At 43.4% G+C, this 27714-nt stretch overlaps 1 protein-coding gene across 1 annotated transcript in view; it reads left to right on the top strand.

The window, feature by feature from the left end:
• The window catches only part of mypc1 (Myosin-binding protein C, slow-type), a 47209-nt gene that overhangs the window by 14137 nt on the left and 5358 nt on the right, over positions 1-27714 (top strand). Inside the window, exons 2-10 of the mRNA NM_001146386.2 lie at positions 2210-2245; positions 2363-2368; positions 11546-11560; positions 12251-12325; positions 12480-12628; positions 12810-12927; positions 13174-13222; positions 15438-15494; positions 15583-15605. Coding sequence (NP_001139858.1) covers positions 2210-2245; positions 2363-2368; positions 11546-11560; positions 12251-12325; positions 12480-12628; positions 12810-12927; positions 13174-13222; positions 15438-15494; positions 15583-15605 — 528 coding nt within the window. The remainder of the gene's footprint in view (positions 1-2209; positions 2246-2362; positions 2369-11545; positions 11561-12250; positions 12326-12479; positions 12629-12809; positions 12928-13173; positions 13223-15437; positions 15495-15582; positions 15606-27714) is intronic.

Raw genomic sequence — 27714 nt, 5'->3', positions numbered from 1 at the left:
TTAGAACTTTTGGTATGAGTACGGCAGATAGACAGACACTGAGCCGGCCTGTGATAGAGAGAGTGCTGACAGGTCGTAACCAGAGAGAAGCCTTGGCCATACTGGGCTGAAGGAGAGAAGGGGTTGGGTGTTGGTCTAACCAAAATTCCGGCCTGTTTTTATAGTATCCTAAGGCATCTTATTTAGCAATGGAATCTAGGGATGGTCTCATCTATCAATTTCTGCTATCATACATTTTCATGGGAATCTGAACAGGGGATTTGACTCGTAACCACCGTTCTGGAACATACTGTAGTATAGGGACAGGATTTGTCATTTTGATTGCTGACTTCTACACTGTTGTCACAAAAGAGACCATGCAGTGATAGTCACTACATGTTCCAGATCTCTCCTGTGCTTCACAACAGCCACTCATCCTGTCATGATGGGTGGTTAAACAAATGCTTTGTGCCAGCTTAGGACACAAGGCCTTGTCATCGGGGCTTACCGTCTCTTGGCATGTGCTCAATGGTGCATAACACCCATCCCAGTCAACAATAGTGGACTGAGCAGCGAATGGAGCACCAGAACTTCACTGACCCACTTACCTTCCATCTATGGACTGGGCCTGCTAAAAAAGGCACAGAACCTGGGCTAAACAAGGCATTTAATGCCCCTCAAAGACCCCCCCGAGACCTAAGACAGTGGGTGTTGCCAGGGATAAAACTAGATGTGCTGAGAACGTTAACATATTGCTGCCTGAAAAACAAACCTTTTCAAAAATAGACGTGTCGGCTGCTCAGTATGCCAACACTGAAACCACAGCCAGGGTCATTCAGCACAACCAGAGTGTCAAGGCCAAGGCTGAAATCTCAGAATCGCAGTTCGGTTCCTGGGACAATAGTTCTGCAAAGTCAGTTGTGATTGATCAGATGGAGATGGTTCGGGAGACTTGGTTGATGTTCTACATTCTGTGGTTGGGTAGTTTAATGGATTTAGCTGACTACAAATCCCAAGGCACTGAGACTATTTATGTTATCACTTTAACAGGTGCTCTGAACAAGGACACTGTCTGTACAAATTATAGCTTTGGATGGCAGATCTATGTGTCCTGCCAGTTTGAGCCAGAGATCATTACCGTTACTGTGATGTTCAGTTTGTTTTTCAGTAACTAAGTCTTAATCTCTACATTCATTAGGCACCCTTGTGGAGGTATTGTTTATCACAGATATCAGTACTTTGATGGTCTTAAACCCTATCAAAAGCATCGTAATCTTGAGGCTGCGTTCTTTGATATTTTTCAGTCACATTATTGTTCATGAACCTTGACTTCGGTGATGTCATTTACAAAATAGCCTCCAACACTCTACTCAGCAAATTGGATGCATTCTATCACAGTGCCATCCGTTTTGTCACCAAAGCCCCATATACTACCCACCACTGCGACCTGTATGCTCTTGTTGGCTGGCCCTCACTTCATATTCGTCGCCAAACCCACTGGCTCCAGGTCATCTATAAGTCTTTGCTAGGTAAAGCCCCGCCTTATCTCGCAGCACCCACCCATAGCACACGCTCCAGCAGGTATATCTCACTGGTCACCCCCAAAGCCAATTCCTTTGTGGCTGTGCCAGCTAGTGACTACATGGCAGAGCTGCCTCCAGTACATGAGTCATCCCAATGAATGCCAACCTTTTTTTCTATATACAGTGTACTTACTTTGACTCCAATTCCAATACTCTTTCTTTGCCAGAGGCAGAGCCTGAAGAAATTGGTAAGAACTGCACAAAGCAAGGTTGAGTGAATGTGCAACTCCTCTGTGGTTACATTAAAATATGTATTTGTTTATCGTATGAACTTGTGTCTACGTACCGGTATAATATTGTATGTACAGTGTACATGGGAATGCATTAATGTATCAACATTCTGAATTTACACTACAGTGCTGTGTGCAGGCGTGGATTATGCATATCTAGACTTGTGCATTCAAATCATTTGTGAATGTTTGTATGTATGCATGTTTGCACAGTGTGAAGTCAAATATTGGTAATTTACAGTGGTGATTATTTTGTATTATATTAACTATATTGTAAGTTTAATGGTTCATGATGTTTTCGAGATGGTATGGTTGGAATCTAACCTTTGCTCTCTATACAGAACCTCTACATACAACTGATGAAAACATATGTCACTTAGTTATTCATTATTGTATATGTTTGTCCTTTAATTGTAGCTGCCAAGACAGATAAGGCTGCAGCAGCACCTGCTGGTGAGTCCACTCATAACAAATGGATGACAAATACTTTTACATTAAATACTTCAATGAATGGTTAGGCCTATACTAAAATCAATGTCTGATTAAATTTTTCTCCTCTTTTTTTTACAGATAAGGGTGGGTGAGAACAGGACATGTGTGTGTGTGTGTTAACCTGTGTCCCTTTGTGTGTGTTTGTGTTAGTCACTAGGGCATAATCATCCCCTCATCATTCCAATGTAATGTCGGTTAACTGTTTTCCCTCACTCAGCGAAGCCAGCGGAGGATCATGGTAAGGCCTCTAAGACCAATCACAGAAGTAGCTTTCTGTGGGGATGAGACTGAGAGTGGCCATGCATGATTCTCACCACGCACCATGACAGTGTTGATCAGATAGAACGCCAATACACTTAACTTAGGCTTCACACGTTTATATTCACGCCTATCACAATTTCCTACTGGTTTAAGCCTGACAAAGCAGACTATATTCATTTAAATGATATATTAGTCATTATTCTTATTCTTACTGGGTTTTTTTTATTACCTGAGATAACAGGTCACCAATCAGTTGGTAAGAACTACCTATGTTAAGGTTGAGGTGATGTTTGTTATGTGGGTTATTTTGGCACTGGAGTGTGTGTTTCTGGGTGCGTGTGTGTATCTGGGTGTGCGTGTGTGTATGGGGTGTGTGTGGTGTGTGAGAGTGTTTATTATTATTTATTTTGTGTGTTTACGCTGTTAAAAAAAAAATCTGTTGGTTCAACGTACATTTGTAAAACAACCAGCTGCAGTAGGATTGTTCAACAAACTCACAACAAAAAACAATTGTACGTTGAATCGACATCTTTTTGTTACAGTGTATACATACATACATACATACATACATACATACATACATACATACATACATACATACATACATACATACATACATACATACATACATATGTGGAGGATTGTTCAGGAAACGTTTCGGATGTGTATTTCCTTGTACTCAGTGTGTGAGTTTGTGTGAGTGTCTGCTACTGCAGTATTCCACCTTTATTACACACTTACTCCACACTGAAATCCTCTCATTTTAGTGGCAGAGGCCCAGCCTGCTGAAGAGGGTTAGAGCTATTCTGTCTGATGTGTCATTTGTGTCGGTGTATGTATTGTATGTGGAAGTGTGCAGGTATAGGTTTTTGTCCGTGTTGTATGTTTGTGTCTGTTTTTGTACATATGTGTGTGAGCGTGTGTGTGTGTGTGTGTGTGACTGTGTGTACATAATGCTAGCTCCAGTACGAACTTAAGTCCAGTACCTCCTACTGAAATCCATTTGTGTGTATTAACAGAGGCCCAGCCTGCTATAGAGGGGAAAGGTTTTTGTGGCTGAATGTATTACTTAAATATGTGTATGCAGCACGAGCACATAGGTTGGGTGTGTGTACACGGTAAGTTTGCATATATTGTGAGAGTGTTGTATGTGTACACCGTGCATCATGTCAGCTCTATTCAACAATGAAGTCCAGTCGTCCTCCCTGATAGCCCTGTTTATCTTTACTGACAGAAGCCGAACCTGCTGTAGAGCGTAAGAGCTGTTCTGGCTTAATATGGTCCTTCAATGTATAACACACACAGCATTAAGTTGAAGTCAGTGTGTTATCTACGGTTCATCAGAGAGATGGTGGAGGCATTTGCTTATGGGTATACGAGTAGTTTATGTGTGTGTGAGAGTGTATATGTACATGTACGATCTTAATTTGAGCCAGATTGTTACACCAGGAAAATAATCCTGCAGTAACTGGAAATGTGAAAGAGTGGTCAAATTAAGAACCTACATCTGTATGCATACTGCATTGATGCTAGCTTTGGTACAGACTCAGATCATTTGGTACAGTCCAGTTCATATCACTGAAATGCTGTCATTGTATTGACAGTGGTCGAACCTGTTACGGAGGGTAAGAGCTTTTCTGGCTAAATGTGTTAGTTGTGTCTGTGTACCCTATGTGTTTGTGTGTGTGAGTTCATATTGCATCATGTAAGGCAGCTCTACTCAACATTTAAGTCCGGTTCCTTAAACCCTCTTATTTATATTGAGTAAGAGCTTTTCTGGCTGAATGTGATACTTACGTGAGTGTATGCAATGTATGAAGATAGCATTCTGTATGAACAGGTGTGTGTGTGTGTGTGTGTATGTGTATGTGTATGTGTATGTGTATGTGTATGTGTATGTGTATGTGTATGTGTGTGTGTGTGTGTGTGTGTGTGTGTGTGTGTGTGTGTGTGTAAATCATGCCATATTTACTAAGTAATTACTCAAGTTCCTCTTCTAAAAGCCCTCCGTTTTCTTGGCAGAAGCCTGGTCTGCTATAGAGGGTAAGAGCTTTTCTGGCCTAACATGTCACTTGTACGGAATGTGTGTGTGTGTGTGTGTGAATGCTTACAAGGTGCAATACTACTTGTTCAGTTCAACCCCCAAAACCAGCCTGCTGTAGAGGGTAAGTGCTTCTCTAGCTGAATGTGTTACTTGTATGTGTGCGCATACTGTTATGTGGAAGTGTACCTGTATGTGTTTATGTATGTGTGGATAAGGTGCATCATGCTAGCTTTACAAATGGACAAAACTGTTTTTCTTATTCTACTCATGCTCAATTAATGCCCTGCCTAATATCTTATCATTTTCATTAGCAGATGGTGTTACAGATGGTAAGAGCTTTTCTGGCCTATTGTGTCACTTGTAAAAATGTGTGTGTGTGTGTGTGTGTGTGTGTGTGTGTGTGTGTGTGTGTGTGTGTGTGTGTGTGTGTGTGTGTGTGTGTGTGTGTGTGTGTGTGTGTGTGTGTGTGTGTGTGTGTGTGTGTGTGTGTGTGTGTGTGTGTGTGTGTGTGTGTGTGTTTGTGTGCAGGACCGGCTTTAGCCTGTTGGGGGCCCTGAGTGAGATTTTGGCTAACAAAATCAATGGGGATTAAGACCCCGACTGAGTTAGTTTTTTTTGGGGGGGGGGGGGCCCCTTAGCGTGTGTGTGAGTGGTGTGTTTGTCTTTTTAAAATGCGTGCCTCATGCTTAACAACTCATGTTAGTTAAATGTATCCCCTAAATCCTCATGATCTTTTATTAACAGAGGCACAACCTGCTACTGAGGCTAAGATGTTTTCTGGTCTAACATGTCACTTGTGAATAATGTGTGTGGGAGAGTGTGTGCGTTCGTGCGTGTGTGTTTGTCTGTGTACGTACAATGTGCAACATGCTAGCATAATCACTGTGTTAGTTCAATCATCTGCTAAAATATTGTATTATCAGAGGCCCAGCCTGCAACATTAACACAGGCCCAGCCTGCAACATTGACACAGGCCCAGCCGCAACATTAACACAGGCCCAGCCTGTAACATTAACACAGGCCCAGCCTGTAACATTAACACAGGTCCAGCCTGTAACATTAACACAGGCCCAGCCTGTAACATTAACACAGGCCCAGCCTGTAACATTAACACAGGCCCAGCCGCAACATTAACACAGGCCCAGCCGCAACATTAACACAGGCCCAGCCTGTAACATTAACACAGGCCCAGCCGCAACATTAACACAGGCCCAACCACAACAGAGGGTAAGAGCTTTTCAGTCAATGTGTTAAGCCTTAATTGACACCCTACGCTGTATGCAACTACAATAAGCTAGGCAAAATGGCGATCCTCTATAGTTGCGAAGCTAAAATATGCAGACGTGTGCAGCCCCGCAATTAGAAACTTGATGCAAGTACGCAGGAGGATCGCCATTTTACGTACCTAATTGCATTCGGAAAGTATTCAGACCCCTTGACTTTTTCAACATTTTGTTACGTTACAGCCATGTTCTAACATTTATTAAGTAAAAATCTACACACAATACCCGATAATGACAAAGCGAAAACAGGTATTTAGAAATTGTTGCAAATTTCTTAAAAAATAAAAAACAGAAATTCCCTATTTACATGAGTATTAAGACCCTTTGTATGAGACTCGAAATTGAGCTCAGGTGCATCCTGTTTCCATTGATCATCCTTGAGATGTTTCTACAACTTGATTGGAGTCCACCTGTGGTAAATTCAATTGATTGGACATGATTTGGAAAGGCACACACTTGTCTATATAAGGTCCAACAGTGCAGTGCATGTCAGAGCAAAAATCAAGCCATGAGGTCGAAGGAATTGTCCGTAGAGCTCCAAGACAGGATTGTCTCAAGGCACAGATCTGGGGAAGGGTACCAAAAAATGTCTGCTGCATTGAAGTTCCACAAGAACACAGTGGCCTCCATCATTCTTAATTGGAAGAAGTTTGGAACTACCAAGACTCTTCCTAGAGCTAGCCGCCCGGGCCAAACTGAGCAATCGGGGGAGAAGAACCCAATAGTCACTCTGACAGAGCTCCAGAGTTCCTCTGTGGAGATGGGAGAAACTTCCAGAAGGACAACCATCTCTGCAGCACTTCACCAATCAGGCCTTTATGGTAGAGTGGCCAGACGGAAGCCACTCATTAGTAAAAGGCACATGACAGGCAGCTTGGAGTTCGCCAAAAGGCACCTAAAGGACTCTCACACCACGAGAAACAAGATTGTCTGGTCTGATGAAACCAAGATTGAACTCTTTGGTCTGAATGCCATGCGTCATGTCTGGAGGAAAGCTGGCACCGCTCATCACCTGGCCAATACCATACCTACGGTGAAGCATGGTGGTGGCAGCATCATGCTGTAGGAATGTTTTTTTAGCGGCAGGGACAGGGAGACTAGTCAAGATTGAGGGTAAGATGAACAGAGCAAAGTACAGAGAGATCCTTGATGAAAACCTGCTCAGGACCTCAGACTGGAGCGAAGGTTCACCTTCCAACAGGACAATGACAATAAGCACACAGCCAAGACAACGCAGCAGTGGCATCGGGAGAAGTCTCTGAATGTCCTTGAGTGGCCCAGCCAGAGCCCGGACTTGAACCTGATCGAACATCTCTGAAGAGACTTGAAAATAGTTGTGCAGCCATGTTCCACATCCAACCTGACAGAGCTTGAGAGGATCTGCAGAGAAGAATGGGAGAAACTCCCCAAATACAGGTGTACCAAGCTTGTAGCGTCATACCCAAGAAGACTTGAGGCTGTAATCGCTGCCAAAGGTGCTTCAACAAAATACTGAGTAAAGGGTCTGAATACTTATGTAAATGTAATATTTCAGTTTTTTTTAATACATTTTCAAACATTTCTAAAAACATTTTTTTGCTTATGTAAATGTGATCTTTCAGTGTTTTATTTTTAAAACATTTTTGCATTGTCATTATGGGGTATTGTGTGTAGATTGATGAGGGGCAAAAATGATTTAATCCATTTTACAATAAACGATTTAATCCATTTTACGATAAGGCTCTAACGTAAAAAAATATGGAAAAGGTGAAAGGGTCTGAATACATTCCGAATGCACTGTATATTAGCCTTTACTTGTTTGTTTGTATCTTGTATACATATTTGCGGAAGTGTCGTGTGGGTGGGTGGGTGTGGGTATTTCAGTGTGTGCTTCTGCATATATAGCACCAGTGAAAGTTTAGACACACCTACTCATGAATTATTATAAAAAAAATTCTAAGCGCAAACCAGATATTTTCTACATTGTAGAATAATAGTGAATACATCAAAACTATGAAATAACACATATGGAATCATGTAGTAACCAAAAAAGTGTGAAACAAATCAAAATATATTTTAGATTTTTCAAAGTAGCCGCCATTTGCCCTGATGACAGCTTTGCACACTCTTGGCATTCTCTAAACTGGCTTCATGAGGAATGGTTTTCCAACAGTCTTGGAGGAGTTCCCACATATGCTGAGCACTATTTGGCTGCTTTTCCTTCACTCTGCGGTCCAACTCATCCCAAACTATCTCAATTGGGTTGAGGTCGGGTGATTGTGGAGGCCAGGTCATCTGATGCAGCACTCCGGCGCTCTCCTTCTTGGTAAAATAGTCCTTACACAGCCTGGAGGGATGTCATGGGTCATTGTCCTGTTGAAAACAAATGATAGTCCCACTAAGCGCAAACCAGATGGGATGGCGTATCGCTGCAGAATGCTATGGTAGCCATGTTGGTTAAGTGTGCCTTGAATTCTAAATAAATCCCAGACAGTGTCACCATTAAAGCACTCCCACACCATCACACCTCCTCCCCATGCTTCACGGTGGGAACCACACATGCGGAGATCATCCGTTCACCTACTCTGCGTCTCACAAAGACATGGTGGTTGGAACCAAAAATCTCAAATTTGGCCTCATCAGACCAAAGGACAGATTTCCACCAGTCTAATGTCCATTGCTTGTGTTTTTTGGCTCAAGCAAGTCTCTTCTTATTATTGTTGTCCTTTTGTAGTGGTTTCTTTGCAGCAATTCGACCATGAAGGCCTGATTCACGCAGTCTCCTCTGAACAGTTGATGTTGAGATGTGTCTGTTACTTGAATTCTGTGAAGCATTTATTTGGGCTGTAATCTGAGGTGCATTTAACTCTAATGAACTTATCCTCTGCAGCAGAGGTAACTCTGGGTCTTCTTTTCCTGTGGCAGTCCTCATGAGAGCCAATTTTATCATAGCGCTTGATGGTTTTTGTGACTGTTCTTTAAATTTTCTGCATTGACTGACCTTTATGCCTTAAAGTAATGATGGACTGTCATTTCTCTTTGCTTATTTGAGCTGTTCTTGCCATAATATGGAGTTGGTATTTTACCTTTATCTTCTGTATACCACCCCTACCTTGTCACAACATAACTGATTGGCTCAAACGCATTAAGAAGTTAAAAGTTAATTTGTGGAATAATTTTTCTAAGGCACACCTGTTAATTTAAATGCATTCCAGGTGAATATCTCATGAAGCTGGTTGAGATAATGCTAAGAGTGTGCAAAGCTGTCATCAAGGCAAAGAGTGGATACTTTGAAGAATCTGAAATATAATATATCACTTTTTTGGTTACTACATGATTCCATATGTGCTATTTTTTTTATGTCTTTGTCTTTGATGTTTGATGTCTTCACTATTATTCTGCAATGTAGAAAATAGTAAAAATAAATTAAAGCCCTTGAATGAGTAGGTATGTTCAAACTTTTGACTGGTACTGTATGTATTAGCATTCTCCTCATACTTAACCATAAAACGTTTTACTTTCTTTTATCAGAGGTGAAGCACCCTGAGACAAGGAAGGGTACTGTAACAAAAAGGATTGTAGTGCAGTGACTGTATGAATGCACAAATGTATCAATGCATTCTGCATTTGTGTGTATTTGTATGAACCAGCATGTATGCCAGTGTCATCATGGGTAAGCCTATATATTTTTATATGTCTTGTTTTTATGATCTAGTATTTCATATATTCATATATCCACAACTTTTTTCTCCGGTCACAGACTCCGTACACAGGGACAGTATATTTGGTTGTTGTTTAACCCTTCGCTGTCCGCAGTACTAATGTCTATGTACCAATTGTTTCTTTTCATTCAGAGGGAAGTGAGTGCAGAGATGGTAAGGAAAGGAAACAATACACAACTCCCCCTCTGTGTTTGTGTGTTCTTATGCTTCCCTGCTTCCTGTCAATCACCTGGTTAACGTGCATGTCTGTCAGTCTCAGTCACGGCACGGTGTGTTGGTGACCTGAGTGTCCGTCACGGTGGACTGACAAACGGAGACTACTGAATCCTGGGATTGCTCTGGCGATGGCCTTCATAGTCTGACTGTAGCAGTACAGACCATTGTAGATGGCAGTCAGTAATGGAAGAGATCCTGCAGGCCTATTTTATGGGTTTATGGATACTGTATCATTTATGTAGAGATCTTTAGGAATCATCTGTTGAGGAGTTAGACCCAGAAAATCAGTCTGACAGATAGTTGTGATATCAGCGCCGACTGATACTAATTACTAGAGATCAGCGGTGAGTTTCCCAAAAACATAAAGATCATATTGGCAAAATGGCATAAAATCATCATTTTTCTATTGCTTATGAATGGATTTAAGATGATCTTTAGTGCTAAATATGATATTCATGTTTTGGGGAAACTCACCCCTGATCTGTTGAGATTAGACATTACATGATACAGTATCATGGTTTCGCCAAAGCATCCAAGTGAAGGAATTGTATTAAACATCAAATGACCTTGACTTGAAATTGATGCAGAGTGAAAACATAATCTAAATTACAAATGACAAAATGATATATACTGTATATATTTACTCTGGGTATATATTGTGACCTGTGTGTATGTGTGCACTTACTAAGGTAATGGTTTAATAGAAGGATAAGTTGATGATAAGGTTTGCTGTTTTGTTGAGTTAGTTCAAATACTGTTCCTGCACAATACCATATCCCTTATCATTAATCACTGTATTGCAAAAGATGTTGATATGAAATATCAAGGTATTATCTGTTCCTGAAGTGTTACAGTAATAATGAATTAAGTGATATTTACCTACAGTAATATTTCCCATAATACGCATTATCCCCCAAAACGATCTTAGTGAAGAATTGTTATGGTTTTGATGGTTGCCGGTTCTGCTGTTCCATTTGAGGTGTTTACCGCTGCACTCCCAACCTCTCACAGTTTCAAACCGCAGCGACTTTCCAATGTGAGAGTGAAATGGTGTAAAGAGCTGAAGGAAAAGTGTCCCTTGGGTGCTGGTCCAGGATCAGCTTGACCTATTCACATTCTTACTGAAATGATTTAAATCACATTAGAGAACTGAGCCTGGATCTGTGCACAGGGGTCACTTGATTCCAATCAAATTAACTGAGCCCATAAAAGCAGAGAGAGGAGCATAGGCGGTGTGACTCTGAGTTTATGGAGGTGCATGACCTCACTTGATTCCTGACCCTTGTTCCATTCTCTCGACAACCTTTTCACCCAATCGATTGGTCAATCGATATTGCTTTTTACTTGCTTCTCTATGCTTATAAACTCTCTTTTTCCATAGAGCTCTTGTCAGATTCAGAAGGTGAGAGAACAAATAAATTGTGTTCCGTTTGCACCGATAATAATTCCCCTAAATTCTCAATAATAGTAATAATAATAGTAATGATGAGTACAGTGTCACCAACTGGTTTGAATTTGACGACTGAGGAAATAACTCATTAACCGTCTAGTTTTTACCTCCATTTTGAAAAGAAAGGAAATGTTCATCCAAGTTAGAGAGGGAAGAGAGAGACGTTAAGTGTGTGTGTGAGAGAGCACCTGCAGGTCAGGTTTTCATAGCTGCTCAGTAAACGCTCATCTTTCAGATTACAGTAAAGATACTACAGCTAATGTGTTCCCCGCTGTGTTTCTCTCTCTCTCTTTCTCCCTGATACAGAATTGCCCGATGATGGTAAGACAAACAAATACTTGAGCTTGTATTTGTCTATCTGCTGACACAAAACAATGCAATCCTTTTTTTGAAAAGGAGGGAGCACGCAAAGGAACAGGAGCCAGCAGTCATGCTTTGATAATATCACAACATTAAAGAGCTATATTTACTTTTGTCAAAGTGGGAGAAGACGTGGAAAGGGATGGATAAACACGTCTTCAGATGTGTTTTTAGTTCCTTGTTCATTCCCAGGTGGGCTTACCTTACTGCTGTTAAAGGCCCTCTTCTGGTGTTGACTAGACGCTTGGATACTGACCCTCAGATAAATACAAGACTGATGTCATGTGACATGATTTCTCATGATCACCCATTAGAATAGTGGAGACATTTCAGGGAGTGGAAACAAATGCCGCAGCACTTTTCACTGTCTTTGAGAAAAGCTGTCGCTAAATGTAGATTCAAGACGTCTCAATAAGTCACAGGGTGAACAAAGACAAGCTTTACCTCTGACCTTTGATCTTGCTGCCTAGTAGACAAAATATCAATAAATGAATGGTATTTATAAACAAAGGTTAGGTGCTTTGGTCTAATATTTGGTTTTCTGTTTCTATTTGTCTGTTCACTGATGTTGTTGTGTCTATGATGTCTGATGAGCAGTCATCCATGACCTTATTCTAACCCCTGACCTCTATGACCTCTCCCTACTTTTAGAGACTGTCCCAGGGGGGCAGTCCGAGCTGACTGGACTATTTGTAGAGAGGCCAGAGAGCACTACAGTAATCAAAGGTGAGTCCACTAACCTCTTCCCCCTCTCTGAGACATACTGTAACACTCTGAAGTTTGGATTGACACTCACATACGGATCATGCATAAGAACCCTAAAAACACCATTATCCAGAGGTCAGAATTGCTGATTGCTGATGTAAATTGTCGGTGGCAGGGAAGAACGTCACATTTGTGGCTAAAGTGGACTCATCTGACCTGCTGAGGAAGCCCAACATGAAATGGCTGAAAGGGAAGTGGCTGGACCTGGGCAGCAAGGCTGGCAAGCACGTGCAGTTTAAAGAGGCCTATGACAGGAACTCCAAGGTGTGTGTCACTGTTTTCACATTCTCTCAAATCTGCACAAGTGAAAGTCTACTGTACATCTGTGTTACTCTTTTGTGTGTGTACCGTGTGTGTACCGTGTGTGTGTGTGTGTGTGTGTACTGTGTGTGTGCGTGTATATATTGTAAGGGTGTATGTCTTCCTCTCTCACTATCTCAACCAGGTCTACACATATGAGATGAGCATCATCAAAGTAGTGGAAGGAGACGCAGGTGGCTACCGCTGTGAGGTGACCTCCAAAGACAAGTGTGACAGCTGTACATTTGAAGTCACAGTGGAAGGTGGGTCCCTCCCAGGCCATCATTGTCAGCCATTTAGTCATGTATCTGTCCCTTAACCTGTGGTCAGTGAGTTTGTCAGTAAGTCGTTCAATATTTGATACAGAATGTATAATGTATAATGATAAAGCAGGTAGTGTATATGTGTTTCAGTGTCAGTACTCAGTCCATTATTCATCCTGATTTTTCAACTGTCTCTCAGTTAGTCCAGTGTTCCTCTCACCGTTCCCTCCCTCTGTCATGTTTCAGCCGTACAAGAAGAGCAGCCCGCCAACATCCTGGATGCCTTCAAGCGATCGTGAGTGTCACTGTCAGGGTGGTTCCATTCAACATATCATCTGTCTTTCTCTCCCACCTCACATATGTTGGTTATTCTCTCTATCTTTGCCTCCGGGCATCTGTCCCACTGTGAGTATATCTTCCCCTGACTGTCTTTCTGGCTCCCATATCTGTGTTTGTAGGTGTCTATGGTATATCTGTGTCATGTTGTATATGTGCGTTTTGGCTTCACTGTATGTCTGTCATTGTACTATACATCTACCTTTTCTTTATGTCTTTATCTGTGCATTCATGTCTATTTGTGTCTCTTTGACTTACTGGTGTGTCTCTGTGACTTACTGGTGTGTCTCTGTGACTTACTGGTGTGTCTCTGTGACTTACTGGTGTGTCTCTGTGACTTACTGGTGTGTCTCTGTGACTTACTGGTGTGTCTCTGTGACTTACTGGTGTGTCTCTGTGACTAACCTGTATGTTTGTTTGTATGTTTTTATGTTTCAGTTGTACATTGTGTCCATATGTTTCTTTTTCTGTGTCTGTTCACTATGTATATCCCTGTATGTCTGTATCTCTGTATTCGTGTGTCTTCTCTTCCCTGTCTCCAAAGACTTGTGTTTCAATATGTGTGCAGCAGCTCTGTCTCTCGCTGTGAAGCTGTAGAAAGTCCCTCTGTGTTTGTTGGCATAGTGCTGCCGCCAGTCAGTTCTCTCTAGTTACTGTTTCAAATATGATTTCCTCTCCTAATCAGACAAAAAGACAAAAAAGCAAGGGTAAGAAAGGAAACACAACGTGCAAAGGACCATTTCAGATTGTGTTTTTGTGTTTAGTTTGTGAATTTTGGCTATGAAGAAAAGAAAAAGAGAATGAAAAGATATGAAAAAATAGATGCGTTACAAGGGTGAATTAAAGTGTGAAAACCCAAGATGCCAAAAAACCTTCAACACCCCAAAGGTTGCTGGAGGGGTTAGTGTTGACCTTGCCACAGTATGTGCGTTCTTTGCGTTCCAACTCCCACTGTCAGTAAGTATGGAGAATCCAGTCATTGCGATTCATCCGTGTGTACCCCATCCTCCTCCTCAGCGATTCCGTGTCTGGCCTTGCTGCCTCTCTGTTATAAGGCAGCCTTGTCCTAAGCTTCTTCCAGAACCTGAATCCACTGTGTGTGTTAAGAATATATTATTTGGGATTCTCTTCCGTGTGCTTCCATATTCCCACCTTTGGAATTCTTCATCTGTCCACTGTGAGTGTTTAGATCTGAAATAGCCTGTGCTTCCCCTCATGTGTTCTTTGTCATGTGAGGCTATTTCTGGTACTGTATGTCTGTCTGAGTGTGGCCCATTGACAAGGCCTCAAGTGGAACTAGTCTATATTTCCCATGGATTACATACATTAGAGATGCAATCATGGGGTGTCATATGTGTGGATCTTTAAGAGAGAGTAAGAAAAGCGCTGTGTGGGTGTGTATCAGCAGTACCTGTGCGTGTACATTTACACAGTATTTACTGTGTATATATGTGTCAATGTACAGCCTTGTACATGTACAGTATATCTGTGTTTGGGTTACATAAAGTAACAAATAGAGGTCAATACTGAACGTTCAAATGTGCGTGTGCGTGTGTGTGTCTATATATACACACACACACTAGTATGCAGTTTTTTTATGTCCCATTGAATTTAGGCGGGCAAAGTGTCAGTATGCGCCTTATTGATTCCACTATGCTCTATATGCCCACTCATTACCATCCTGTTTTGTGTTATCAGAGGCATAAAAGGCGCCAAAAAGGGGTAAGACATGGCTACAGACACTGTGCGATACTGTGCAACCACAGTGTACTGTCTGTATATTTGTGTGTATATGGGAATTCCATCCCTGTTGTTATAACTTTTATATCAATACTATATCGTTGATGTGTCTTTACGTCAGAGAAAGTGAATGTGGGTGTGTGTGTGTGTGTTCGTCTTAGCAGAGTACAGTGTAGTACCATCTACTGTATGTCCAGTACCATTCTTTCACTTCCATATTTTATGTAAACAAACAATGATTCACTACTATAGCATTGAAATAGCACAGATATTCATTGTTGATTGATCTTATGTAAAACCTTAATATACAACAAGTATATTTGTATGTACAGTATACTGTATATTATGTTTGAAATGACCGACTCCTCTAACCTGACCTGACCTAACACTGTAGGAAACCTAATTCTCCCACTCGTACCCTTTCTTGTCCCCAGGGGAGATGCAGGAGAGGATGCAGGTGACCTGGACTTCAGTGCCCTCCTCAAAAAAAGGTAGGAGTGGAGTTAACTCCATTATGAGCAATCACACACACTCTCACACTCTCACACACACAATCAATCTCCTCCCCCTCTCTTTCAGGGAAAAAAAGGCGAGGGACGAGCCCAAAGAGGATGTGGATGTGTGGGAGATCCTGAAGGATGCTAAGCCATGTGACTATGAGAAGATTGCCTTTGACTATGGCATCACAGACCTCAGGGGCCTACTCAAGAGACTGAAGAAGATGAAGAAGGTGGAACCCAAGAAGAGTGATGGTGAGGGGAGAGAAATGGGGGGGGATACTGGAGGAGGAAGTAGACAAGCTGTGGGCATTTCTACTTGAGAGTGATTGGGACAGGGAATGCTATATTATAGTGAATGCCCGAGGGGCTCTGAAAGGGAGGTAGTCTGGTGTAGTGTTGCTGGGTTATTCTGATTGTTGTGTCTGGTGTGTAAAGGCTGGAGACATAACATTGGTTCTTTTCCTCCATCAGCCTTCCTGAAGAAGCTAGAACAATGTTACTCCGTGGACAAGGGCAAGAGGACCCAGATGCATGTTGAGCTCCATGACCCCAACGGTCAGGTCAAATGGCTGAAGAACGGAGTGGAGATCAAACCCTCCGCCAAGTGAGACTGGCTGCTGTGTGTGTGTGTGTGTGTGTGTGTGTGTGTGTGTGTGTGTGTGTGTGTGTGTGTGTGTGTGTGTGTGTGTGTGGTGTGTGTGTGTGTGTGTGTGTGTGTGTGTGTGTGTGTGTGTGTGTGTGTGTGTGTGTGTGTGTGTGTGTGTGTGTGTGTGTGTGTGTGTGTGTGTGTGTGTGTGGAATATGCGTGATTGTCAGTATATTTGACTATATGAGCGTGTGAGTCATTCATTTGTCGATGAGTTGAGTGAGCGACACTCGGTCACCAGTGTCTCTCTCTGCCCCTGTCTGTCTGTCATGTCAGGTATGTGTTTGAGTGCGTGGGCAACAAACGGACACTCACCATCAACAAGTGCAACCTGTCTGACGATGCAGCCTATGAGTGTGTGGTGGGAGAGGAGAAGAGCTTCACTGAAGTCTTTGTCAAAGGTAAACACTCAGCATCTTTACATGGGGTGTTTGAGGGGAGGGAGTTGTTCCCTGCTTAGTTCCGTGTCTTTGAGTGTGTAGTGTCTGTCAACATTTACTGTGTATGCAGTACGTCTCAATGTTTGTATGTATGTATGTGTGTATTAATGTCTATGAACAGTAAGTTTGCACAACGTTGTCGTCCTATATTTGTTGTCCAGTTTGTAGCGTGTCTTATGTGTGTTCTGTGTGTCTCGTTGATTTTGGGTAGAGGGACAAAGATGCATTTGCTCCTCAATCATCACGTGCTTTGCTCTCTCTCTGTGCCCATTCATTTCATCCTGTTTTTGCATTTATCAGACCCTACAGCAACGGCTAAGCTTTCACCACACAGACGCCATTCCAGTGCGACAACCACAGTGTACTGTGTGTTGTTGTGTGTATTTAGACGTCCCTGTTGCTTCTGTCAGTGTTTATATCAATGCTGTACGTGTTGATGGATCTAACGTGAGAGAAGGTGTACGTGTGTTTAGCGGATGGTAGCTAGTGGAAGCTAGCTTAGCATCGATCGCACAGTTCAGTCACCTTCTGGCGACCTGAAGTAGTGTCTCCCCCCCAAAAAAAACCATCCTGGGCTTTTGCGGTATAGCACTTTTGGCGGAAACTTCTGAGTACGTTGTTGTGTTGTTGTTGTGAGCATGGTACTGTATGGGAGCCCGTGGCGGGCGGGTTCATGTTACAGTGGCGCTGTGACTCAGATCCCATGTCTATCATCTGCTGAGGTTGCTGCGGAAAATGAGGAGGTCAGAGGGAGGTGGATATAGAGGACGGCAGCTAACGGATGCTAGCTTAGCATCACGCATTGACACAGTGATGATGATGTCACCTTCCTGGAGACCTGAGGTACTGTCTCCTCCGTACCACAACAGCTCAGTTTTCTGTTTCTATAGCAGTATTAACGGAGACTATGGAGGACATTGTGTTGTTGTGACATGGTATTGAATCCTGGTGAGGACTGGTACATGTTAGGTGTGCGTGTCTTTGTATTAGCACAGTATACAGTGCTGTGCCATGAAATCTTCAGCTTCATCATTCTTCCACTTCTTCCTCATTCTTCTGCCTACTTTGGTGTTGAGTGATCAAGTCTTTGTTGGTGAGTTTTCCTGTAAGTGTGTGTGTGTGTGTGTGTGTGTGTGTGTGTGTGTGTGTGTGTGTGTGTGTGTGTGTGTGTGTGTGTGTGTGTGTGTGTGTGTGTGTGTGTGTGTGTGTGTGTGTGTGTGTGGTGGTGTGTGTGTGTGTGTGTGTGTGTGTAACTTCCCCATGGCGTTTGTATGAGGTGTATGAGTTGTGTTGACGTCTGTGTCTATCCACAGAGCCCCCAGTCACCATCACCAAGCTGCTGGACGATGTGCATGTCGTGGTGGGAGAGAAGGTGGAGTTTGAGTGTGAGGTGTCAGAGGAAGGAGCCAACGTCAAATGGTGAGGGACTCATACTAATATCCTTTTTAATCAAATGACTAAGTAACTAAATCAATCAATCTCTGTTACAGCTGTGGCATTTGTGTGTGTATGTGTCTCTCACCGCTGTTAAACGCTATTTCTATGTCTGTGTGTGTCACCCGCGCTCAGGATGAAAGATGGAGTTGAGCTGACCAAGGATGGGAAGATCAGGATAAAGAAGGATGGGAAGAAACACACTCTGGTCATCAATGAAGCAACCATAGAGGACATCGGGATGTACTATGTTTACACTAACGGGGGAGAATCCAAAGGAGAACTGGAAGTGGAAGGTACCACTTCCAGATATCATACAGTACACTAAAAAAGGAAATGTTTTATTAACTTCATTTTTGGAAGAGTCTGAAATGCTGTCTCTTTCTGTTTTCTCTTTCTCTCTCCTTCCCTTCATCTCTACCCCTGGTGCTCAGCCAAGGAGCTGGAGGTTCTGCAGAGTATAGCTGACCTGTCGGTGAAAGCGTGTGAACAGGCCATGTTCAAGTGTGAGGTGTCTGATGAGAAGGTGGTGGGAAAATGGTTCAAGGACGGTGTGGAGGTCAAACCCGGCAACCGCATCAAGATGTCACACATCGGAAGGTAGGGCATCACATTGCTGGGGCCTTGGGGGGGTCCTCATTGAGTTGCAGTAACTTCAGACAGGCCTGAACATCCTCAAATTCTCCTTCTCCATGGGACCTTGTCAGTACAGTACATATTCTCACTAGCTAGACCCACCTATGGCAGGTGTTTTACCATGGCAACACTGGTCATGCAGGGAGAGAGCTTTCCCATGCGTTTTCTTACTTGATATTGCATAATGAAGCATGTTGCCAGGGTAACTGTGTGCTTTACATAATTGTGGGTGACTGCGAGTGTCTGTTGTCTCCTTGGTAACGTTGGGTTGCCGTTGGTTCTCCAGGATCCACAAGCTGACGATTGATGATGTGAAGCCGCAGGATGAAGGAAACTACACCTTTGTCCCTGAAGGATACGCACTCTCCCTCTCCGCTAAACTCAACTTCATTGGTGAGTGAGAGAGAGCGAGAAAGAGAGAGAGACTCCTAAGTTTTACTGAGTACAATGAAGCAGAGCCTGCATTTTAAACGATACTGATTCATGTGTTTTCCCTGTTAATCTCAGAAATCAAGATCGAATATGTTCCACGCCAAGGTAGGTGTGGCTATTGTCACCTATCATCCGTTGGCATTACCTATTTATTACAGTGTATTTAATACTGTGATAATCACCCAGGACCACCTGTCCCTCTCTGACATTCCTCCGCCCCTCACAGACCCTCCCAAAATCCACCTGGACACCAGTAGCACGGGCAGCAAGAACACCATTGTTGTGGTGGCTGGCAACAAGCTCCGCCTTGATGTGGAGATCACAGGAGAGCCTGTCCCCACTGTGTGCTGGATGAAAGGAGACACTGTGAGGATTTAGTCTTTCTGTTACATCCTCCTCACACACACATCAAACCCCTGCACCAGCATGCCTCTCTAAGGAAGGCAGGGTGTCACTCACATTAACCAACCATTAGGCCATCCAGGTTACACACAGTAGCTGAATCACCAGACAGTGTCAGTCCAGTTGTCGAAGTGCCCTCCCTGTTCCTGTCTCTAGGTGATATCGGAGGCGGAGGGCAGAGTGAGGGTGGAGACCAGGACCACTCTGAGCAGCTTTGTCATTGAGGGGGCGGAGAGGCCAGACGAAGGCCAGTACTCCATCATAGTGACCAACCCAGCCGGAGAGGACAGGGCTGAGCTCACCGTCAAGATCGTTGGTCAGTGGTACTCTCTCTCTCCTCTCTCTCTCTTCTCTCTTTCCAGTCTTCTCCTCTCCTCTCTACACTCCTCTCCTCTTTCCCCCACATCTCCCTGCTCCCTCCCTTTTCTCTCTCTCTGTCTTGTTCTCCCCTCTTATGCAATATATATGTAAACAGATATTTAAAAACAATTCACTAAGAGAGATTCAATAATAGATGTGACATTAAGTTAGAACCCATTCTGAGCTGGTGAGAACACCTCGATATTCTGTCCTGACTGTTCCCCCTGTCCCCTCCAGATGTGCCTAACCCTCCAGAGAACGTCAGATGTATGGGAGTTGGCGAGGACACAGCCACCATTACATGGGATCCCCCCAAATTTGACGGGGGTGCGCCCATCAAAGGTGCACCTTTTCCTATTTTTACATCTATCTGTTGAGCTATCAGACTCTCTTTCCTCTGGGTTAACAGGTATCTGTTAACCTCTCTCATTACATTGGTAAGATCTAATGATGTCGCTCTGTGATGATGTCGCTCTGTGAAGATGTCTCTCTGTGATGATGTCGCTTTGTGATGATGTAATGGCGCTCTGTGATGATGTCACTGTGATAATGTCGGTCTGTAATGATGTAATGTCGCTCTGTGATGACGTCACTCGCAGGCTACCTGATGGAGAGGAAGAAGCAGGGTTCCTCCAGGTGGACCAAGCTGAACTTTGAGGTGTTTGAGTCAACCACGTACGAGGCCAAGAAGATGATTGAGGGTGTTTTTTATGAGATGAGAGTGTTTGCTGTCAACGGGATTGGGATCTCCCAGCCCAGCGGCAACTCAAAGCCCTTCATGCCCATCGGTGGGTAGACACTTATCACTAGAGCAGTGGAGAGAAGCCTTTCAATCTCCTGATACTCTACTTATACAGCACGTCTCTCTCTCTTTCTTTCTCTCTCTCTCCTCTCTCTCTCTCTCTCTCTCTGTCTCTCAGCCCCTACCAGTGAGCCCACTCGTCTGACGGTGGAGGATGTGACAGACAGCACCTGTGCCCTGAAGTGGCGTCCTCCAGAGAGGGTTGGAGCAGGGGGCGTTGACGGGTACATAATCGAGTGGTGCAAAGAAGGAGGTGAAGGAGGATTTGGGGATTGTTCAATAACATTATTATTCCTTCTAATTCACTAATCGCTGCTATAGAACTCCTCTATAGAATTCCTATAAAACCCTACAGATGAACCATCTCATTTCCAAGTGGATGACAATGAATACTCTTTTGCTATTGGTCCATCCCTCAGAGGATAACTGGGTGGCAGCCAATAAGGAGCCAGTGGACAAGAACACGTACCGTGTGAAGGGGCTGCCAACAGGAGAGAAGCTCTTGTTCAGAGTGGTGGCTATGAACATCGCTGGACGCAGCCCCCCCTGCACCATGAAACAGTCTGTCACCATCAGAGAGATCATGGGTCAGACTCACACGCATGCATGGACGCACACACACACACTTCTCCATAGACCTCTGACACACACAGTATACACAGCCTCTTCCATTACTTCTGTGTTGACATTCTTCTCTGTCTCCCTCCATGTCTCAGAGTACCCAAAGATCCGCCTGCCTCGCCAGCTAAGAACCAAGTTCATCAGGAAAGTGGGCGAGAAGATCAACCTGGTCATCCCCTTCCAGGTCTGAACACCTTGCACCACACAGTAGTAACCTTCCCCGGGCTAGAGACAGGGCTGACTTCATGTTAGCTGGGTCTCAGTGTGTGAAAAGAAGAGCAATCATTGTCCTGTAATGCAAAAACGAACCAATCAGAAAATGGGATATTCTTGCCAGTCTACACCTTTCTCACTTTAGGGTGCTCCTCCTGCACTTCTCCTTTAGCAGCATCTCACTCTTTAATTCAGTAAATGTCATTTTCATTCACTGACCATATCCCCCCTCTCTTTCCCCAGGGGAAGCCTCGCCCCGTGGTCAACTGGTTGAAAGACGGTGAGCCCCTGGAGAATAAGTCGGTGGGCATCCGCACCAGTGACTTTGACACCATCCTGTTCATTCGCTCGGCAGAAAGGGACCACTCTGGGACGTACACCCTGTCTGTCCAGATAGACAACATGCAGGACAAGGCTGACATACACATCCAGATCGTAGGTCAGTCACTGGCACCAACATCATTAGGGGCTCTGGTCAAAAGTAGTGCACTATATAGGTAATAGGGTTTCCATTTGGGATGGAGGCCATATGTACAGTGGCAAGAAAAAGTATGTGAACCCTTTGGAAGTATCTGGATTTCTGCATAAGTTGGTCATAACATTAGATCTGATCTTCATCTAAGTCACAACAACAGACAAACACAATATGCTTAGAACTAATAACACACAAAGTATTGTATTTTTCTTGTCTATATTGAGTACATTATTTAAACATTCGCAATGTAGGTTGGAAAAGGTATGTGAACCCCTAAGCTAATGACTTATCCAAAAGCTAATTGGAGTCAGGAGTCAGCTAAAGTGGAATACAATCATTGAGATGAGATTGGAGATGTTGGTAAGAGCTGGCCTGCCCTATAAAAAATATTCACAAAATTTGAGTTTGCTATTCACAAGAAGCACTGCCTGATGTGAACCATGCCTCGAACAAAAGAGATCTCAGAAGACCCAAGATTAAGAATTGTTGACTTGCATAAAGCTGGAAAGGGTTACAAAAGTATCTCTAAAAGCCTTGATGTTCATCGGTCCACGGTAAGACAAATTGCCTATAAATGGAGAAAGTTCATCATTGTTGCTACTCTCCCTAGGAATGGCCGTCCTGCAAAGATGACTGCAAGAGCACAGCGCAGAATGCTCAATGAGGTTAAGAAGAATCCTAGAGCTAAAGACTTACAGAAATCTCTGGAACATGCTAACATCTCTGTTGACGAGTCTACGATATGCAAAACACTGTTCATGGGAGGACACCATGGAAGAAGCAACTGCTGTCCAAAAAAAAACATTGCTGCGTGTCTGAAGTTTGCAAAAGAGCATCTGGATGTTCCACAGTGCTACTGGCAAAATATTCTGTGGACAGATTAAACTAAAGTCGAGTTGTTTGGAAGGAACACACAACACTATGTGTGGAGAAAAAAGGCACAGCACACCAACATCAAAACCTCATCCCAACTGTAAAGTATGGTGGAGAGAGCATCATGGTTTGGAGCTGCTTTGCTGCCTCAGGGCCTGGACAGCTTGCTATCATCGACGGAAAAATGAATTCTCAAGTTTATCAAGACATTTTGCAGGAGAATGTAAGGCTATCTGTCCGCCAATTGAAGCTCAACAGAAGTTGGGGGATGGAACAGCACAACGACCCAAAACACAAAAGTAAATTGACAACAGAATGGCTTCAACAGAAGAAAATACACCTTCTGGAGTGGCCCAGTCAGAGTCCTGACCTCAACCCGATTGAGATGCTGTGGCATGACCTCAAGAGAGCAGTTCACACCAGACATCCCAAGAATATTGCTGAACTGAAACAGTTTTGTAAAGAGGAATGGTCCAAAATTCCTCCTGACTGTTGTGCAGGTCTGATCCACAACTACAGAAAACGTTTGGTTGAGGTTAATGCTGCCAAAGGAGGGTCAATCAGTTATTAAATCCAAGGGTTCACATACTTTTCCCACCCTGCACTGTGAATGTTTACACGGTGTGTTCAATAAAGACATGAACATGTATAATTGTTTGTGTGTTATTAGTTTAAGCAGACTGTGTTTGTCTGTTGTTGTGACTTAGATGAAGATCAGATCAAATTTTATGACCAATTTAAGCAGAAGTCCAGGTAGTTCCAAAGGGTTCACATACTTTTTCTTGCCACTGTAACTGTATGTCCCCGCTCACCCTTCAGTCACTATACCTAGTATATTTTACTAGTTATTACAGTCAAATATGGAGCCACCATGATGCAATGACTTAAATCTAGGATGACACCCCAGAGTTTAATGTGATGATAATTCCTCATTTAATCCTCGGAGGAGATCTAAGACTCCAAAGTAGGGAGGGAATCATCAAAGAGGCTGATTTCTCTCTTCCTCTCCTCTCTTCTTAATCCTTCCCTCCTGCCCTGACTGCCACCGTACCGTCGCTTTGCTCCCTCCCTCCCCTCTTTCCCTCCTTCCTGCTCCTTTTAGCACCCGTGTGAGGGTCAGGGTGCTGTATGGCTGGGTGGGTGGATTATGCGGTGGGGTTCCATTGGAATTATTGGTGTGTAGACTGGGATTAGGGTGGGATTAGGGGCCTTTGTCTCCTTTCCCCTGCTGGGAGGTGAGCTAATGAGAGGGCCCAGCCTCCTCAGATCATCCCCCACACACGTTTAGTCACAGCAGCAGCAGCACGGCAGAGACCAGGATTAATGACAAACATACTGAGGGACTGACGTACATGAGACACACTCCACATGCTCCATTTTCGCTGTCTGTTTGTCTGTTAAAAGAGATCTCTTTCTCACTCCCCCCCCCCCCCCCCCCCCCCCCCACAGACAAACCAGGTCCTCCTATAAATGTGATGGTAACAGATGTGTGGGGCTTCAATGCTGCTCTGGAGTGGAAGCCCCCCAAAGACACAGGCAACACTGAAATCACCGGCTACACCATCCAGAAGGCTGACAAGAAGACCCAGGTCTCCAACTCCCTCTGTCTTTCCTCATCTCTCTCTATAGCTCTCTCTTTCTTTACTGTGTATCCACCTCACCTCTCCTTCTCTGCCCTCTCTACCCTCATCCTCTGTTCTCAAACATCTACCTCTATATATCCACATATCCTCCCATTTTTTTAACCTCTCTTCTTCTCTGTACACATCTCTCCCTCCCTCCCTCCCTCCCACTCTCCCTCCCTCTCCTTCTCTCTCTGGTCAGGGTTGGTTCACAGTGTATGAGCACAACCGCCGGCCCAGCTGCACAGCGTCTGACCTGGTCATGGGGAACGAGTACTCCTTCCGTGTGTTCAGTGAGAACATCTGTGGCTTGAGCGATGAGGTAGCCTTCAGCAAGAACACTGCCATCATAGGCAAAACAGGTAACACACTACAATACTATACCATACTATACCCCCTGCACGCTCACGCAAACACCACGCACCATCGCTGCGCAAATGTAGCCTGTCATTACAGCCATAAAAGTGATGCACTTTCAAAAGGCAAGATCTAGAAATAAACTGAGTTTTACACCAGCATTTTGAGATTAAAGTCATTCATAGCTATTAGCAGCCAATATCAACTAGGGATATCATGTCACTTCTCTGGAGTCCAGAGCAAGATGGGTCATATGGCCTACCTGTATGTATCGGAGGTTGCAGGATCGGATGGACAACATGGTTAGGGTAAGCACTAGCCTACAGTATGTCAATCTACAATCTACTATCCCCCATAGTACAAAAGTTGACCTATTCTATTGGTCAACTTGGCCTATTTGTACAGTTGTAGGATGCGATAGATCCCAAATGAATACAACCACTAGCATCAAAAAAACTTTTAAAGGCAATGAGGCTGATGCAACAGATCAGAACATTTAGCTTAAAATGTGGATAAACTATTAGGCTATTTCTTCACATTATAAGCGCAGCAATGCGCACACGACAGTAGGCTGTAAGTGCGAATGTTCCAAAATGTAATCAATTAGTGGGAAAACACCATTCTAAAAAGTAACCACAAATGAGATTATGCATGTAATGCTTTATTATAAAGGTGCATTTTTATGGTGAAAATTATCTTCCCCAAATGTGAAACTCACACGCCGCCTATGTATGCCAGTTAGGCTCTACACTGGTTGTAAAGCGGATTAATGTGCTTAATTTTAAGAAGTTATCTGGCCACTTTAGTTGTGTGATACAAACCTTATCAAAACATTTAGGTGTCACGTCCTGACCAGTAATAGGGGTTATTTGTATTGTAGTTTGGTCAGGACGTGGCAGAGGGTATTTGTTTTATGTGGTGCGGGGTGGTGGTTTGTTTAGAAGGGTGTTTGATTTATTATTTCCGGGTTTTGGGTTATGTTCTATGTTTTTTGTATTTCTATGTTCTCTCTAGTTTAGTATTTCTATGTCTAGGTAATTGGGTGTTGAACTCTCAATTGGAGGCAGGTGTTTTAGTTGCCTCTGATTGAGGGTCCTATATATAGGTATGTGTTGGTATTAGTGTTTTGTGGGAGATTGTTTCTGTGTATAGCTTCAAGCCTTACAGGACTGTTATTTGTCGTTGTTTCTTTTTTGTGTACATGTTTATTTTTGGTTCACCTTCTTTGCCAACTAAATAAAAAAAGAAGATGAGTGCACATTTCCCCGCTGCGTCTTGGTCCGCTTTATCCGACGACAACCGTTACATTAGGCCTATGGGCTAGGCTATATGAGGTGTGCGACTATGAAAATGTCACACAAAAAAGGCATGCGCTGTTTCTTGCCTTACTGCACACAAGCTGGGCATCATTCACAAGTGAGAGGCTAATATCGTCACCCATCAGACTATTCTTGATTTAATCTTGTCTTTACATATACTAAATAATATGTGTATGAGATTAGTTTTGATTTAGAATGTGCCATTATCATGCACCGGTCTCGAGGCAGGGGAAAAAATACATGTCATCTATACACTTAAATAGCTAATAGAGGACAATTTTCACGTGGTTCATTTCCTTGCCAGCCAGGTCGGCTATACTCCCTTTGTAAAGAGAAGCAATGTGCTTAATATAATGAAAGTTGAGAAATAAATATAGTAGTCCTAGCCTATAGAAAGCTGATGGGATCCTCCTCTTTTTAATAGAGGCCGTTAAAACTCTGTTTTCTCATGCATGGGCTCTCATGAAGTGTTTTGATTTGATTTTTGATACATTTGCATTGATGTCAAAGTGATTAGAGGGACAATAGAGTGCTGAGTACCAGACAGTTAGCAAGTTTGGTAGGTTACTAATGACCAGCAGCAGCATCAGAGCTTGGAGAAGCCTAATTACCGTGACTAAGCGGTCACGTGGAATTTGACTGTAATCATGACTCGTGATCGCCGGTGTGGCAGTAATACGGTCATCGTAACAGCCTAACCATGGTCTGTCTGTAGTCTTTTCCTTCCTCACAAATATCCTAATAAATTCACCAGAATGTTACATCTTCATCCCATAAGTAAAAAAAGACTGTTACAGTGTTACAGCTATCTTTAGAAATATAGCCAGTACTAGCCACCCAAATCTTCTAAAATGTGAAAATAAACAATGAAATTGCCAGGTAGCCTATTGTTCTGGCAAAGATGTGTTCGTAGCAGATTGCTAAACTTTATGTAGTTGATTTAAAATGTGTGAAAACAAATCTAACTTGCGACCCCCCCCCCCCCCAAAACCTTCTTGCAAGCCCCAGTTTGAGAACCACTTCACTACACTACACTACACCATACTATACCAAATGTCGTATGTAGATATAATAGACAACATGATATACTATGTGGTCCTCTGTAGCTCGGTTGGTAAAGCTAAAGCATGCCGCTTGTAATGCCAGGATAGTGGGTATGATTCCCGGACAAGCCATACGTAAAATGTATGCACACATGACTGTCAGTCCCTTTTGGATAGAAGCACCTGCTAAATGGCATTTATTATTATTATATAGCCTAATAAACACAGCTATCACAGTCCCCATCTATATCCCTCCCTCAGATCTGGAGTACAACAAACCAGCCTTCAAAGAGAGGGACATGAGCAGCTCCCCCAAGTTTACAGCTCCCCTAGTGGACAGGGTTGTCGTTGCAGGCTACAGTACTGCCATCAGCTGTGCTGTCCGGGCCTACCCTAAGGTGAGGGGGTGTGTGTGGGGGGGGGTACTTTAATGAAGTGTTTGAGTGTGTGTTGAGAGAGAGAGAACAAGAAGCTGTTTGAAGGTGCGTTTGTGTGTCACAAGCTATGTTTCCATTAACTTGTCCGGTGATTTTTCA

This window comes from Salmo salar, chromosome 06, assembly GCF_965601325.2.
Source record: "Salmo salar chromosome 06, fSalSal1, whole genome shotgun sequence".
In the NCBI taxonomy this organism is placed as follows: Eukaryota; Metazoa; Chordata; class Actinopteri; order Salmoniformes; family Salmonidae; genus Salmo; species Salmo salar.
The sequence above is the reverse complement of the archived record's forward strand: the minus strand, read 5'-3'. Positions and strand labels throughout refer to the sequence as shown.